At 61.7% G+C, this 16,519-nt stretch overlaps 2 protein-coding genes across 2 annotated transcripts; both read left to right on the top strand.

Annotated features, from left to right (window-relative positions):
• Nucleotides 1-831: 831 nt before the first annotated feature.
• EsH8_X_000192 (SurE domain-containing protein) lies at nt 832-3,683 on the top strand (the record flags this gene model as incomplete). Its single annotated transcript, XM_083274280.1, has 3 exons — nt 832-1,736; nt 1,816-1,881; nt 2,222-3,683. The coding sequence occupies 3 exons, from the start codon at nt 832-834 to the stop codon at nt 3,681-3,683; spliced, it is 2,433 nt and encodes an 810-aa protein (XP_083119672.1).
• A 7,855-nt stretch (nt 3,684-11,538) lies between these two features.
• EsH8_X_000191 (uncharacterized protein) lies at nt 11,539-15,927 on the top strand (the record flags this gene model as incomplete). Its single annotated transcript, XM_083274279.1, has 3 exons — nt 11,539-11,594; nt 11,692-15,054; nt 15,123-15,927. The coding sequence occupies 3 exons, from the start codon at nt 11,539-11,541 to the stop codon at nt 15,925-15,927; spliced, it is 4,224 nt and encodes a 1,407-aa protein (XP_083119671.1).
• Between the last annotated feature and the right edge of the window lie 592 nt (nt 15,928-16,519).

Here is a 16,519-nt window from a genome sequence, read left to right as displayed (position 1 = left end):
ACGGCGGGACGTCTCATTTTAACTCGAGTAGACTTTGTTTTTGGCCCACGGATTTCGGGGGAAACCTTTTTTATGAAGCCTGCAAGGAAGGAACTGGGCATTGGCGTTGGGTTAGCCTGTATGAAGTGAAGGATTGGTTTTGAGTGTATGAGAGCGCCGTGCCCGGCTCCCCAAAAGCTGCAGATTGGGACAATAACGATTCTCCATAACACCATGACTTGTGTGCCGTTTTTTGCTGTGAATTTGACATGATGAGTGCCGAGTGACAAGCAGGGTGAGGTATCTTCTGCGCCGAGTCAACCACCTACACCAGCCAGCCCAGAATGCTCATGTAAGCGGAGGAGCCCGATCACGTATGGCGCAAGCGAAGGGCCCGACGTCGCCCGCGTCTCCTCCTCCGAGAGCGGGCGCCGGGGATGGCCCCGTGTCCAAACAAACGTCAACCTGCCCCACTATTGCAACCCCTCCATCCCACTTTTTGCACCTCACGTCTTGGCCCTCGTCGAGTTCCTCTCCAAGACAAACACTTAGGTAACTCACGACTCATCACCGGTGGGATTCATTACCCTCGACCTGCAGTTTCCGAGCCTTCCTCCGTCCCAGCCAAGGCCGTCTTTCGGTTGTTGTCATTGCGAGGTCTAGCGGTTCCCGTCGGTCACCGTCCCGCCCGTCTCTATTTCTGCCGCGGGGCAAACAATTCCCAATCCCGAAAATCCTCGACTCTCAGACCTCTCTCTCTCTCTTTCTCTCACCCCTCACACACATACATACTCACACTCTCTCAAACACACACTCACACACTCACTCACAACACACCCGCCAAACGCCAAGATGCATATCCTCCTCACCAACGACGACGGCCCGCCGTCGCCCGAGTCGTCCCCCTACGTCCACTCCCTCATCCACGAGCTGCAGCAGGCCGGCCACGTCGTCTCCGTCTGCCTCCCGCACACGCAGCGCTCCTGGATCGGCAAGGCGCACATGATCGGGCAGACGGTCAAGCCGCTGTACTACCGCCCGTCGACCGCCGGGCTCTTCGGCACCGAGGGCACGACGTCGTCGCGGCCGTCCCCGGACGGCGCCGACGACGAGTGGATCCTCGTCGACGGCACCCCGGCGTCGTGCGTGCAGATCGGCCTGCACCACTTCTTCCAGGAGCGCGGCCCCATCGACCTCGTCGTCAGCGGGCCCAACTACGGCCGCAACACGACGGCCGTCTTCGCGCTGAGCTCCGGCACCCTGGGCGGCGCGCTCGAGGCCGCCGTGTGCCGCCGCCGCGCCGTCGCCCTGAGCTACGCCTTCTTCTCGCGCAACCACGACCCCGTCGTCATCGCCGGCGCCGCGCGCCACTCGGTCCGCGTCATCGAGAAGCTGTACGCCCAGTGGCCCGCCGGCGACGAGGTCGACCTGTACAGCGTCAACGTGCCGCTCGTCGAGGGCGTCGAGGGCCACAAGACGCTCTTCACCGGCATGCTGCAGAACTACTGGAGCGACGGCAGCTGCTTCCAGGAGATCGAGGACGAGGCCGGCGACGAGGGCGCCGAGGAGCAGAGGATCCGCGAGGGCGCCGGGGGCGAGGCGCAGGGCGGCGAGCCGAAGACGGCCGAGGGCGAGGCCCGCAAGGGGCACAAGCACAAGCACTTCAAGTGGGCGCCCAGGTTCACCGACGTCTACAAGAGCGTCGAGGAGGCGGAGCCCGGCAACGACGGGTGGGCCGTCAAGGAGGGCTTCACGAGGTACGGTCTCCCGGTCCCGCCGGTGACATGTCGGCGGATGATGATGCGTGTGTGTTGATGCTGACGTGGTGTTTTACAGCGTGACGCCGCTCAAGGCCAACTTTTGGCACCCCGCCCAGCACCTCCACCAGAAGGAGCTGATTCTGTAAGTGACGAGCCCTTGGATTTCGATTTCGAGAGACGCGGGGAGAGAGGCCGTGGCAACAGAGCCGAGACCCTGATGAGAAGTATATGATATGGCGACGAAGCCGGGTATGACGGGGTTATTCTTTTTTTCTTTCTTTCGGTTTTTACTTTTTTACACATGAAGCATGCAGCAGCAGAGAGGCACGAAGAGAGACGAGCAAGACAGATGAACAGGGGGGGCATCGGCGAGCCCGGCATGTAACTCTACGCTCTCAAGACGCTTTTTTTTTCCGCAGAAGAGAAGAAAGAAAGAAACAAAATACATGATGGAACGTTTTCTTACGCCTCCTTCTCTGTAGTGACAGCGCTCCGGCGGAAGATGCCGCCAAGGACCACGCCGCTCCCCCGACCGAGCTGCCCGTCAGGACCGCCCCGGCGCCGGCTGACAAGTCGGACGCCGTCTCCGCCGCCAACCCCTCGAACCCGAACTTTTACGCCATCATCGACTACGGCGACGAGTACGTCCAGCCCCTGATCCTCGAGGCCATGGCGCGCCTGTTCCCGGGCGCGTACTCGCTGCTCCCCGCGCCGCAGGCCGACCCCTCGACCGCAGACGCAGACGCGCCGCCCGCGCTCGCGGCGGCGCTGCCGGCCCCGGACGCGCGGGTGCTGCACGTGGCGCAGTACGAGGCGCTCGACTTCGACCACGCGGCGGCGCACGCATCGACGGCGCTGGTCAACAGCTACGTGATCCGCAAGGCGCTGATCCGCAAGCACTACCTCTCGGCGACGGTGGACCACTGGGCGGCCAAGCACCCCGGGTCGGCGCTCGCGGCGCACGTCAAGCGCGGCGAGCACTTCGAGGTCGACTACGCCGAGTTCCTCGACGACGCGCTCGTCGAGGCGTTTGACCTGCGCGAGAGCATGGGCCGCAACGAGGCGGCGGGCGAGGACGCGGGCGCGGAGAGGGAGTGGTGGATCCTGAAGCCCGGCATGAGCGACCGCGGGCAGGGCATCCGGCTGTTCAGCTCGACGGAGGAGCTGCAGGGCATCTTTGACGAGTGGGAGGAGGAGCGGCCGGACAGCGACGACGAGGAGGAGGAAGACGAAGAAGGAGAGAGCGGAACAGGAGGAGGGGGCGGCGGCGACTACATCACGACGTCGCACCTGCGGCACTTTGTCGTGCAGCCGTACATCCACCCGCCGCTGCTGCTAGCCGACGACCCGCGCAAGTTCCACATCCGCACGTACGTGCTCTGCGTCGGCAGCCTCGACGTCTACGTGTACCGGCCGATGCTGGCGCTGTTCGCGGGCAAGGCGTACCGCGCGCCGTGGGAGGACGCGGACCTCGATGGCCACCTGACCAACACGTGCCTGCAGGGCGGCGGCGCGGGGCAGACGGGCCTGCCGCCGGTGAAGCAGTTCTGGGACCTCGTCTCCGGCGGCGGACTGTCGGCGGAGACGGCCGAGGGCATCTTCGGCCGCGTGTGCGAGGTGACGGGCGACGCGTTCGAGGCGGCGGCGCGCGAGATGACGGTGCACTTCCAGCCGCTGGGCAACGGGTTCGAGGTGTTTGGGCTCGACTTCCTCGTCGACGCCGACGCGCGGCCGTGGCTGCTCGAGGTCAACTCGTTCCCGGACTTTAAGCAGACGGGCGGGGACCTGCGCGGCGTGGTGGCCGGGTTCTGGGAGGAGGCGCTGCGGACGGCGGTCGGCGGCTTCTTCGGCGTCGAGCCGGCCGCCGCTGCCGGGGGCGCCGGGGGCAGCGGTGAGGCCGGGGGGCTGGTTCACGTCAGGCAGGTCGAACTCGGGAGGCGGTGAGGGAGGCCATCGCGGATCAATGAGACCGAATAGTTGAAAAAGAAAAGGGGGAAGAAAGGGGGCTGGTTTGGATGGCGAGGATGGAGGGCGTTACTGGTTTGGGGTTCGGGTTGGGGTTGGAGGGGAGGCGGAGATGCGAGCGGCTGGAGGGGTATTGTTTTTAAGGATGGACTTTGTCACGAGGCGTACAAAATAAGAAGAAACAAAAAGGAGGCATATAGAAGATGGCAGTATCGATATTTCGTTGTGAATACACGGGTTCGGAGAATAGAAGCATGTTATCACGGCAATGATCACGGCGATGCATGTTGAAGCTGGTGGTGGTGAGAACACCGCCGACTACGAACAACCACATACTTACTCGGGCGGGGAGCCGACTCAAAAGTTCATGATGCCACCGCGGGCACCCCCAAAACGCCTCGCCTTCTCTCGTCGTCGTCGTCGACGGTTTCTCTCTCCCTCTCCCTCTCCCTCTCTCTCCCGTGACCCCGTGACTCCCGCGATGTTGTATCGCCAAGACGTGCGATCTCCCTGCCAAGCAAGCGGGAACTAAGACTCTTGGCCCCTCGGGATGTTTGTCGACGGGAGGCACAGTATCCAATGCCTGCCAAGCGTTGCCAAGAGGGTGTACCTTTTTTTTCCTTCTCTTTTTAAATTTTCTTTTGTTCGACTTGTATATGGCGGCAAGCCTGTAACGGGGACGACGCACGCGAGGTTGTCGCAAGATGTTTACAATAAAATAAAACTAGGTTTCAAATGGAGCCCTTTTCTCCTTGTTGCATCCTTTCCCCTTTCTTTTCTGTCCCTTTTTTCTTTCTTTTTCCCAAGACGTCATGTCCAGGCATGCTGAACGGACAACTCGAGTGCACAATTCGAGCGTCCAACGCAATCTGCATGGAACCCGGCGTAGCGTAGCGCTGGGCGGGCGAACCAGAACCGTCGGAGCTATTGGCAATACGGGCCCCGCAGCCAATGGCAATAGTCGGCGGCGGGATGCACATTTACGTTTTACGTTTGCACGCCCGGCGGGTGCAATGAAACACACACCGCAAATCAAACAAAACACAATACCGGTTGACAGGCACAGCCTCAATGGGGGAGCTGAGGGCGACTGCGTTGGCAGGGGAGGGGGGGACTCGCTCGTTGAGGTGACTGCTGGGGGCTCGCTCCTCTTTGTTGCGTCTTGACAACGGACTTCGACCGGGACCGCATTTCACATCACATGTATGTGTCGGGGGACGGGAGGAGACTCGATGACGGCGTCATTGGATATCGTGACTGCCACCGAAGCAAGTCCCCCGCCCGCAACCGTCTACTGACCCGCAGAGGCCGCCGGGGGGGGCTGATGGCGGTGACATGTGGCACGAAGGGGAGGGGAGGGATATTCGTTGGTTGAGGGGATTGCCACTTACCCGGTATACGTGTGATTTTTTTTTTCTTCCCTCTCTCCCAACGCTTGCTGTGGTGGTTGCGTGGAGAGAGAGGGAGGGCTCGCACTTGTCTCCGAGCTGCTCAGCCTCAATGCGATCTGCGTCGATGGCCGGCGCGAGAGCCGGTTGGCCCATTCCGATGCGCCGACTGCACTAAGCGAGCTGCGCTACTCGTTTCGATGGTCTATGGGCGGGCAAGCAAGCAAAGCAAAAGAGGCGAGGGTGGTCTTGTTTTTGCTCGCATGCCCGCCTCTTGCGGCATGCCGTTGCGGCCTGGGGGTTTTGCATCACCGCCCAAAGCCTGAGGGAGGGGACGGCCAAGATCATGCTGGGCGCGTGTTAGTCGAGGCTGCGGGGCCCGGCGATGCGACTGGGACCCCGATGCCACGGGCGAAACTTGACAGGCGGCGAGGCTTTCTCCGGGAGGCCAGGCGAGAGGGTTGGAGGGGGGGGCGAAGGGGTCTATTGGGCGCGGGCGGTTCGCGGGCGGCGGGCGAGTCAATACGTGACAAAGTAACCTTTGGACGAGGATCGCGAGCTTCATGCTTTTTCGTCCCCTCTGTCCGCGAGGCGGCCGGCGTTGTTTGTGCGGGGGAAGGGGGGAGGGCGAGGCCTAGGCCGGCTGGTGGACGGTGCATGAGGGCAGTGGTTGGACGCGATGTTTCGTCGGCTCCCGGATGCTGGGGCGCCGGGCCAGCTGCACTAGCCGCCAGGCCGCCAGCTGGGTTTGCGTTGACTACACGGACGGGGATGTCGGGACGACGAGCTGGTCTGCCTGTCTGCCTGTCTGTCTGTCTGTCCCTGGCGCCGTGGGCAACTCTTCTTTTCTTGGGGATGCGCTGGACCTGGGACGACAGTCCCGGGGACCGGCTGGTCTCAAATCTCCAGAGCTTGTTTCTGGTCCTTTTGCCGTCGCAGAGGATGCCGAGACTGGGCGACTCCCGAGACTGGGCGAAGCCAGAGACTGGGTATTCGAGAGACCGGCAGGCATTCGTTCCGCGGACGGTTCCGGCAACGCATTCCAGGCAATATTCTGGGCCCGCTGGCCGCCAGCCTGCAATACACTAGAAGCCGTGGAACGATGTGATGATCGTCGGCGGATACATGTACATACATGACAGGGACGGACGGCTCCCTGGCGAGTCGAGTCCAGTCGAGTCAATGCGATGGAGGCCGACTGACTAACCGACCGACTGCCACCGATAGACGGGGGGCCCAGCGACAAGGAGGACAGCAGGTTTTGGCATTTCGCGGATTGGGGTGTGGGCTGGCTCGTGGAGCGCGCCAGAGGAGAGAGGCCCCAGGATCTAGACCCCCCCGTGGCGCCGTCTCCCCCCCTCCCCTCCCCTGCGGTCCGATTCGGCAAGGGGCCCCGAATGCCTCCAGCTCTCATGTCGGTAAGGGAATTAACTAGTGGATACCGCCATTCCGGAGCGAACAGGCGCAGGGCGCCAAAACAAACGAGCGGGCTTGGCCGTGGAGAGGGATTTATAACAAGATGAGGGCGAGATGGAAGTGAACCAAGCAGAATAAAGAAGGAAAATAGGGTCGAGAGAGAGGAAGGAGAGAGAGAGAGGAGATAGAGGACGAGGACGAGGACGGGATACGGGGTCTCTCTCCCGTCCCCCTCGCGGGCATGATTCAGCGAATCGAGCAATCAGAGGGTGGAAATTGGGTGTGTACTGTTTTGACACCTTCGTCCTATTTCAACAGACGTTGGCCGCCGTCGCAATTTGGCGGGCGCTGGCTTGGCATCACCGAGCACACGAGCGCCAAGCGGTCGTCTCTTGTTGCTGCTGTCTGTCCAGTGCTCGTCGCTGGCGGCGATGCGATGGAATGTGGATTGAGGGTTGCGCAATGCCCAGCTGTCCGCTCCACGAACACCCCCCCTTTCCCCGTTGTCGGTGGTTTGAGTGTGTAGGGGACGTGATATTCAGATGGCAGTGGTGATGGTGGTTGTGCCCGAAGCGACCATTGGGCACGGCGCTGGCGTCTCGCCTGGCCCGCGCCCACTTCCCGAGGTGCACGCACGCCTTTGCCCGGGGTTTTCTCCGTGGGTGTCGTCGTCGGTTTGGGCTGGGCGAATAGCTCTTCTCCTCTGTCCGATGGCATACTGTGTGTGGTATGTGGTGTATGGTATATGGTATATGATATATGGATGGTATACACACACACACACACAGTAGAGGACTGCAAAGTAGCCCGTCAAATGAGATGAGAGAAGGATGCACACTAACGACGACAGCGTCGCAGGCAGATCGATGCCCGCCGGTGCCCGCTGATGCGACGAGGCAGACTTGGACTGCCGCCGGCCAGGCGCCCCGAGAGGCACGCCGCACTTCTCTGCGCCTTTTGGGTTTCTGGTGGTGTGAGGCTCGCCATTTCTGTTCGTCCCGGACGGGCGTCATTGTGCACGGCTTGCTGCCAATGAACCTTTGGTATTTTACAATTCAGTGCTCTGGCCGTACTCTATCACACACACACACTCTCTCTCTCTCGCTCTCGCTATCCCCTTCCTCCCTGACTTCTCTGCTGTCCCGTCCTGTGTCGCGTCGTTGGACAGCAGATGCCGGAGAGGACGAGGACGGCGCTCGCAGAATGCCAAACAGCCTTCTTCCCTGTCGTTGGCGCTCCCGAGATAAGGCAAGGGCCCGGCCATGCAAACCCAAACGCAATTCCAAGAGCCCCATCCCGTTGGCATGAAGATTGCCTTGGCGTTTTGGCATCTGTCGCTGTTGCGCCCCACCGTCGAACTCTGTGCCTAGCAAAAGCTTACCTTGTACCCTTTCGTACGTAGTACCGGGAAGAGGAGAGAAAGAGAAGTAAAAGAAATAAAAAAAATCGCCCGACGGTGCTGGGGGTGCTGGGGGGGTGGACAGGGGTGGCGGAGGCACTTTTTTTCTTTTCGTCGTATCAATCAACCACATCGGTCCCGACCTGCCAGACTGGGCAAGCCAACACGCGCATCGCGACGGGGGCGGGAGGGTTTCCCCTCTGCGTGTGCTCCGCGGTATACGTAGGTGGCAGAGCGAGGTGTGTGTTGTGCCCGTCCGTGTTCGCCATCCCCTCTGCGGAGTAGTAATCATCGGGCGGGCGTCACTTGCTGATGGATTCCGTGATTGGCAACTCTCTTGGGGTTCGGCCGAGGCACTCAGCCAGGCACCCTCTGTAAGAATGGCCCAATTAACGTGAGATGGGATGTGCGTGGGTGTGTGTGGGTGCGAGTGTGTGTGTGTGTGTGTGTGTGCGTCTGTGGCATGCATCCCGTCACTCGCAGAAAAGATGACTTCATGGGGGGGGCCGCGACGGTCTGAACTCGTCCCGACCAGGCACGTCCTTGCTCGAAAAAATGAAGAAAGATAGGGAAAAAAAATTACTCTCTCTCTCCATGATCCCTGGTTACCCCAGGCCCAGACGAGACAAGACAAGACGGGCCAGAGGGTAAGACAAGACAAGGCATATCAGCCCGCCCAGATGTGATACGGCAGCGGTGTCTGAGGGAGAGCGCGCGTGTCTTGGAGGTGCGCCTCTCAAGAACGCCTGCTCCATGCTATGCTGCATGGAAAAGCCATGGAAGCACAGGGCGGCGGAAAAGCCGACGTGCATGAGAAAAGTGCGGGGGGACGCGAGAAGAAAGGAAGGGGAAAGATTCGAGGGTTTCGGGGGTGTAAGACTGGTTTAGCTGGCTGGCTTGTTGGAGTTGCACGAATAAACATAAAAAATAAGAAAAAGCTTCTCGACGCAGGAGGGGGGGCGTTCGATCCCGTCGATCCTTGGCCGCCGTCTCGCCATTGTAATCCGTCATCCTGCCTCTAGCCCCCCCGATCTGCCACAGCCTGCCGCACTGTACACAGACCGGGCTTTGGAAGTCTCCCTATGGTCCCTGACGTGGCGATGCGGGATGGTTGAGAGACGGTTGACTCGTCAGAGGAGAGCATGGGAGGGGAGGGGGAGAGCATAATGCGTGATCGGGACCGGCGATGTTAAGCTTAAGCTTTTCGAGGACTGCAGGACCCTTGGGCCACGAGCCAGCCATGGGTCATAGGCCATGAGCCATTGAGCCATAGCCATGGCCGTATGAGTTTGGCTTATCCGCGAGGCGGCTAACAGTCTCAGCCAAGGCGTGCCAGGCCACGTTGGGGGTGTTTTTGAGAAGGTAGCTCGGATTCTTTGACCAAAGCACAAAGGCTGCCGCGTAGTACGGACAGGTAAGCAGCCGGGCGTCACAGTCAACCTGGCGCTCAGCCTCGAGGATTGAGGGTGGTTGTCGGGCGTGGACCCCGGCCGCATCGCATCCCATTGCGGCAGCAGGCTGTCTGCCTGCCTGTCTGTCCGTCTGTATCTGGAGCGCTGTCATTACTGCATGTACGAGCAGTGCAGTCAGACTCGGCCCCTGGCATGCCTATTCACCCTACCCGCCAGGAGTGGGCGAGGGAATGAGGAAGGGGGGGGGGGGGGGCCAAGGCAACAGAGCGGATAGACAATTACCCTAGATGCGGCGCGAGGAGGGACTTCTGGAAGCAGAGGCAGAGGCAGAGGCACAGAACCGCGGTTGTCGAGTCGAGGTGGCGCCAGCAGTGGACTGGTGGAGCGCGAGTATCCGTTCGGTTGATACGAATAGCCAGGAGGAGAGACGGGCAATGGCATCCAACCGGCGTCTTGATTCATGGCGTTGCGGGAAAAAACCAAACACCCCGGGCCAACGAGCCCACCCGGTTACGCATCGTATACTACTGCAGTAGTATCTGGTATATGTGGATGTAGATGCAGATGTATATTGTATATGTATATGTATATATCTAGTCCGCAGAAGAAAGGGATAGAGGGGGGCTCTAGTTACGAATATAGAGCACGGATGGCCAATAATTACACAACAACAACATCAACAACAGCAATAATAATAGCACACGTGTGGGAGGACATAATATGCCGTGGCATATACATAGGTATATAGCATGACATGACATGGCCATGATGGAACAAGAGAAGAGATTTAAGATTGACTCGGCGGCGCATAACGTCAGCAAAGGAGACGGGGGACATGCACAACTCAGGGAAGCAATAAAAGTAATTAACCACGGCCGGGTAGCGAGAGGAAAAAGGAAAGGAAGGGAAACGAAGCAAAGCAAAGCAACGCAGCGCAACGCAACGCCCAGGTACAAATGGTACCGTGTGAAAGAGGATGCGCCCCACACGGGGCCGGGCTGGGCCCCACGCAACGAACACCGACGGGGGGCGCACTAGCAGGACGCCGCAGGTATCGGCCATGTACCGATGGGCCTGGCCACCGCACAAATAGGCAGCAATGGTACTTGTGTCTACCCGCCCGCGACGAGGGCCTCTCCCGACAAGCTACTGGGACCCCTCCCAAGCACTTCGGACGCGCTAGGCTTCATCCGGCGTAGCGTCATCCCTCCGCCGGCCTGCCCCTGTGTGGCCCTCGCCAGCGCCCAATGAGGTGTACTTCTTTGCACTGCCTCGTTTCTTGGCACCACATGTTGGAGATCCAAACTCTCAGAGGCGTGGTATGGATTGGATTGCTATGGTGTGGTGTGGTGTGGTGTGGTGACTCTCCGCCTGTGTGTTTTGGTGTGTGTGTTCGCTGCCCCGGTCGTGGCACTGGAACACAAACCGCTCGCTGCCATTGCCATGCCCATGGCCGCTGCCGCTGGCTGTTGCTGGCGACCAGGGGAGGGCCCAGCCCGATGGGAAAAGCTCATCCTAACCAACTCGAGCCCTCTCTCGCTCACTCTCTCTCTCACACACCAGGCAGTCTTGGCTCAGGATTGAAACGAACCTCGCGTCCCCGTCATTCTCTCCATTTCACTCCTTCTTTCCTCTTTTCTCTGCTTCGCCTGTCTGCCTACTGCCTCGCCTGCCGCCATGTAGAGAGAGAGAGGGAGAGCTTGCGCCACCGAAACGAATCCAAGTCTTCTCTTGCACATAAACCCTCCAGCCCGTCCCATCATCGACGTCCCTCTGTACTACGTACGTTACGTGACGTACCGGTTCTCTCATCCAACCGGACCCGATCATCGACGCCGAAAGCCGACGACGACGAACAACGACATCGACGACGACGTCCCGCCTCGCGATATCCCACCACGACACGCGCCCAGTCGCACCCCCCGTCCCTAATACAAACCGCCCACAACGCCCACGTTGTTCACCTCCACCACCACGTCCAGCACCGGACCTCGCTCTCTATATCTTCGAATATAGCTATAGCCAGCCCATTCACCACTTGTCGCTCCTTTCGCCGCCCGGCTGCCTCCCCCCCTCCTCCTCATCCTTACCGTATCTTGCCTTACCAGCACAGCCTCGCGCTACCTAATTCGTCCACCACGCTGGCGCCCTCCATCTGCCTCGCCCCCCGACGAGACGACGCCGCACCAGGGCGGCTGTGTTGAGGTTGACCCGGAGTCATGGACCCCAACTCCTCCCCGTCCGACGGCCCTGCGCCGCAGCGGAGAAACAGAGCGTACGTCCTCGGCCGCCACCCTGTGTCCCCCTTCCCTTCTGCTGGCCCGGCCCTCCCAAGACCCCGAGTATAGAACTGACGTCCCGTTTCCTCCCAGCCCGACAATCACCATAGACACCTCTGCCACCGCCACCACCCCGAATCCTGCTTCAGACATGGCCCAGGACCCCCAAAGGGAACCGTCCCACTCCCCCATCTCCCCCAAGGACGAGGGGATCAGCCCGACCACCGTCCCCGAGGGCGCCGGTGCCCCGTGGTCCGCCGCGTACCAGGAGAAGCCCGCCAAGCCGAAGCTCCGCGCCGACACGTCCTTTGACGCCAAGGACAGCAGCCGACCCCAGAGCCCGCACAATGTGTCGAGTCCCGTCGCGACGCTGAGGGGCACCGGCCCCGCCTTCCTGGCCGTGCCCAGCAACCTGCGGTCCCGCCAGAACTCGATCGACTCGGACGACATGTCGTCCCAGGGCGAGACCATCGCCGTGCTGAGCCAGTCGACCGAGAAGACGATGAAGCCCGGCCCCGCGTCCAACGACAAGATCATGAACGACGAGAACGCCCTCACCCCGGACAAGGGCAGCGAGGCCGACTTCGTCGCCGAGAACAACCCCTTCGCCTTCACCCCCGGCCAGCTGAACAAGATGTTCAACCCCAAGAGCCTCGCCGCGTACTATGCGCTCGGCGGCCTCGTCGGCATCGAAAAGGGCCTGCGCAGCAACCGCAAGGCCGGCCTGAGCCTGGACGAGGCGCACCTCGACGGCAGGGTGTCCTTCGGCGAGGCGACGGGGCACGTGCGCTCGTCCGGAGACTTCAAGGAGGCGGCCGACGCCCCGGCAGCGGCCCCCGCGCACGCCCCGGGCGGCCACCACGCCAAGCACGGCGACGAGGGCTTCGCCGACCGCAGGCGCCTCTTCAGGGACAACCGCATCCCCGAGAAGAAGGGCAAGACGCTCCTCCAGCTCATGTGGATCACGTACCAGGACAAGGTCCTCATGCTCCTGACCGCCGCCGCCGTCGTCTCGCTCGCCATCGGCATCTACCAGACGGTCGGCCTGCCGCACGCCGCCGACGAGCCAAAGGTCGAGTGGGTCGAGGGCGTCGCCATCGTCGTCGCCATCGCCATCGTCGTCATCGTCGGCTCCCTCAACGACTACAGCAAGGAGCGGCAGTTCGCCAAGCTGAACAAGAGGAAGAAGGACCGCAACGTCAAGGTCATCCGCTCGGGCAAGACCGTGGAGCTGTCCGTGCACGAGCTCCTGGCCGGCGACGTCGTCCACCTGGAGCCGGGCGACCTCGTCCCCGTCGACGGCATCCTCATCGAGGGCTTCAACGTCAAGTGCGACGAGTCCCAGGCCACGGGCGAGTCGGACATCATCAAGAAGCGCAACGGCGACGACGTCTTCGCCGCCATCCAGAACGGCGACGACGCCAAGAAGCTGGACCCCTTCATCCAGTCCGGCGCCAGGATCATGGAGGGCGTCGGCACCTTCATGGTCACCTCGACCGGCATCCACTCGTCCTTCGGCAAGACCCTCATGGCCCTGGACGAGGACCCCGAGGTCACCCCGCTCCAGTCCAAGCTCAACATCATCGCCGAGTACATTGCCAAGCTCGGCGGCGCCGCCGGCCTGCTGCTCTTCATCGTCCTGTTCATCGAGTTCCTGGTCCGCCTCCCCAAGCAGCCCGCCTCCGTGACCCCCGCGCAGAAGGGCCAGGACTTCATCAACATCGTCATCACCGTCGTCACCATCATCGTCGTGGCCGTGCCCGAGGGCCTGCCGCTCGCCGTCACCCTCGCCCTGTCCTTCGCCACGAGGCGCATGCTCAAGGACCAGAACCTCGTCAGGCACCTCAAGGCCTGCGAGGTCATGGGCAACGCCAACACCATCTGCTCGGACAAGACGGGAACCCTGACGCAGAACAAGATGCAGGTCGTCGCCGGCACCGTCGGCACCACCCACCGGTTCGGCGGCGGCCAGCGGCCCTCGAGCTCCGGCGGCGGCGCCGACGCCGACGCCGATGCCGCCCTCGACGACTCGGTCTCCATCGGCGAGTTCGCCAAGATGCTCAGCGCCCCGGTCAAGGAGATCCTCGTCAACTCCATCTCGCTCAACTCGACGGCCTTCGAGGGCGACGTCGACGGCGAGAAGACGTACGTCGGCTCCAAGACGGAGACGGCGCTGCTGCTCCTGGCCCGCGACTTCCTGGGCATGGGCCCCGTCGCCGAGGAGCGCGAGAACGCCACGACGCTCCAGCTCATCCCGTTCGACTCGGGCCGCAAGTGCATGGGCATCGTCGTCCAGCTGCCGGACGGGCGCGCGAGGCTCTACATCAAGGGCGCCTCGGAGATCGTCCTCGCCAAGTGCACCCAGATCTTCCGCGACCCCTCCCAGGACGCCACCCTCGCCCAGATGACCGAGGCCAACTTCGAGACCGTCACCACCCTCATCAACGCGTACGCGTCGCGGTCCCTCCGCACCATCGGCATCGCCTACCGGGACTTTGAGCAGTGGCCCCCGCGCTCCGCCCGCCGCGTCGACGGCGACAAGAACGAGATCGACTTCGACTTCATGTTCCGCAGCATGGCCTTCGTCGGCATGGTCGGCATCCAGGACCCCCTGCGCGAGGGCGTCCCCGAGGCCGTCAGGCTCTGCCAGAAGGCCGGCGTCATGGTGCGCATGGTCACGGGAGACAACAAGCTCACGGCCGAGGCCATCGCCAGGGAGTGCGGCATCCTGCAGCCCAACGGCATCGTGCTCGAGGGCCCCGAGTTCCGCAACATGACCAAGTCGGAGCAGGAGGCCATCATCCCGCGCCTCTGCGTGCTCGCCCGCTCCAGCCCCGAGGACAAGCGCATCCTGGTGAAGCGGCTCAAGGCCCGCGGCGACATCGTCGCCGTCACGGGCGACGGCACCAACGACGCCCCCGCGCTCAAGACGGCCGACGTCGGCTTCTCCATGGGCATCGCCGGCACCGAGGTCGCCAAGGAGGCCTCGTCCATCATCCTCATGGACGACAACTTCAACTCCATCGTCAAGGCGCTCAAGTGGGGCCGCGCCGTCAACGACGCCGTCAAGCGCTTCCTCCAGTTCCAGCTCACCGTCAACGTCACCGCCGTCCTCCTCACCTTCGTCACCGCCGTCAGCAGCACCTCGGTCCTGACGGCCGTGCAGCTGCTGTGGGTCAACCTCATCATGGACACGCTCGCCGCCCTCGCCCTCGCCACGGATCCGCCCCAGGACAGCGTGCTCGACCGGAAGCCCGAGAGGCGCAACGCCTCCATCATCACCACCACCATGTGGAAGATGATCCTCGGCCAGGCGGTCTACCAGCTGGCCATCACCTTTATGCTCTTCTACGGAAAGGAAGCCATCGTTCCCGGCCCCGAGTCGATCCCCGACGAGCAGATCGCCACCCTGGTCTTCAACACCTTTGTGTGGATGCAGATCTTTAACCAGTGGAAGTAAGTTGAACCCCCTCTGCCAGTGTCTCCTCGCGAGTTTTCCCCCGTGATCACTAACACGACCGCAGCAACCGTCGCCTGGACAACAACTTCAACATCTTCGAGGGCCTCACCAAGAACTACTTCTTCGTCGCCATCAGCGCCATCATGATCGGAGGGCAGATCCTCATCGTCTTCGTCGGCGGCGCGGCCTTCCAGATCGCCGACGAGGGCCAGACGGGCACGCAGTGGGCCATGGCCATCATCCTGGGCTTCATCTCGATCCCGTTCGGCGTCATCATCCGGCTGATCCCCGACGCGCTCATCGAGCGCCTCATCCCCGACTACCTCAAGCGCCGCGCCAAGGACTCGGTGCCGGGCCTGACCGTGTCGGACGAGGAGCAGTTCGAGATGTACCCGGCGCCGCTGTCGGACGTGCGCGACGAGCTGGCCTTCATCAAGCGCATGAAGGGCGGCCGCCTGAACAACCTCAAGTTCGCGGTGCAGCACCCGCGCGAGACGTTCGCGCGCTCGCGCAGCCCGTCGCACTCGCGCAGCAACTCCATCAAGTCGCCGTCGACGCCCACGCGCGAGGACAGCTTCGGGTCCGTGGCGGCCGCCGCGACGCCCGACTCGCGCAAGCGCTCCCGCAGCTCCCGCAGCCGGTCCAACTCGGCGCTCGGCGCCCCGACCGTCATGGCGGGCATCGTGGCCGCCGGCATCGCGGCCAACTGGTCGCCGGCGGACCGCAGGAACCGCCGCGACAGCTCCGACTCGGACACCAACACCAACAACAACAACGTCAGGAGGGGCGTCTCGCGGGAGAACTCGATACGGGAGGAGACCACGACCAACGAACAGGCGGGAGACGAAAAGACGGCGCGGAATGAGTAAATGAGCCGCGCCGGCCTTTTCTTTTTTAGGGGGGAAAGGGTACAAAAACGAAAGAAAAAAAAAGGTACATATGGTCAAGCGGCGTTTTTTTCTTCCCTGCGAGCGAAAAGAGAAATACTATTTTCCCGATAAAGAGAGCGTGTGTATTTGTACGAAGCATAGGTTTTAACGGAACTGGGATGGGCTGGCTATACGCGGTCGAACCCGTCGTGGAGGGGGGTTTATAGGGGGGGAGGATGGTGTTTTGTTTTCTACCACCTCGCCTCCCCCCGCCCCCTTTTTTTTCATTATTATTCTACCATAGAGACCGACTGGGCCCCGAACGCCCGAACATATTTGAGAGAAGTCTTAATTTTTCAAAACCACGAGAAATAAAAAAAATAAGAACATGATCACGAACGATGACGAGAACTTTAAAAAACAATGCATGTCGTGGTGATGATCCGACCCGATCCCCGCTGGCCACCCCCACTGGCTCGCTAGCTCGCTAGCTCACTCGCGCTCGAGTTGCGTGATGTGATGTATTGGCCCCTTCCCGGTCTGGGTTGAGCAGTTAATTAACTTAACCTCTGGAAAAACAAAGATACGCGGA

The sequence above is a fragment of the Colletotrichum jinshuiense genome, chromosome 10, assembly GCF_051148585.1.
Source record: "Colletotrichum jinshuiense chromosome 10, complete sequence".
Taxonomy (NCBI): Eukaryota; Fungi; Ascomycota; class Sordariomycetes; order Glomerellales; family Glomerellaceae; genus Colletotrichum; species Colletotrichum jinshuiense.
This window is presented reverse-complemented; position numbering and strand designations above follow the sequence as displayed.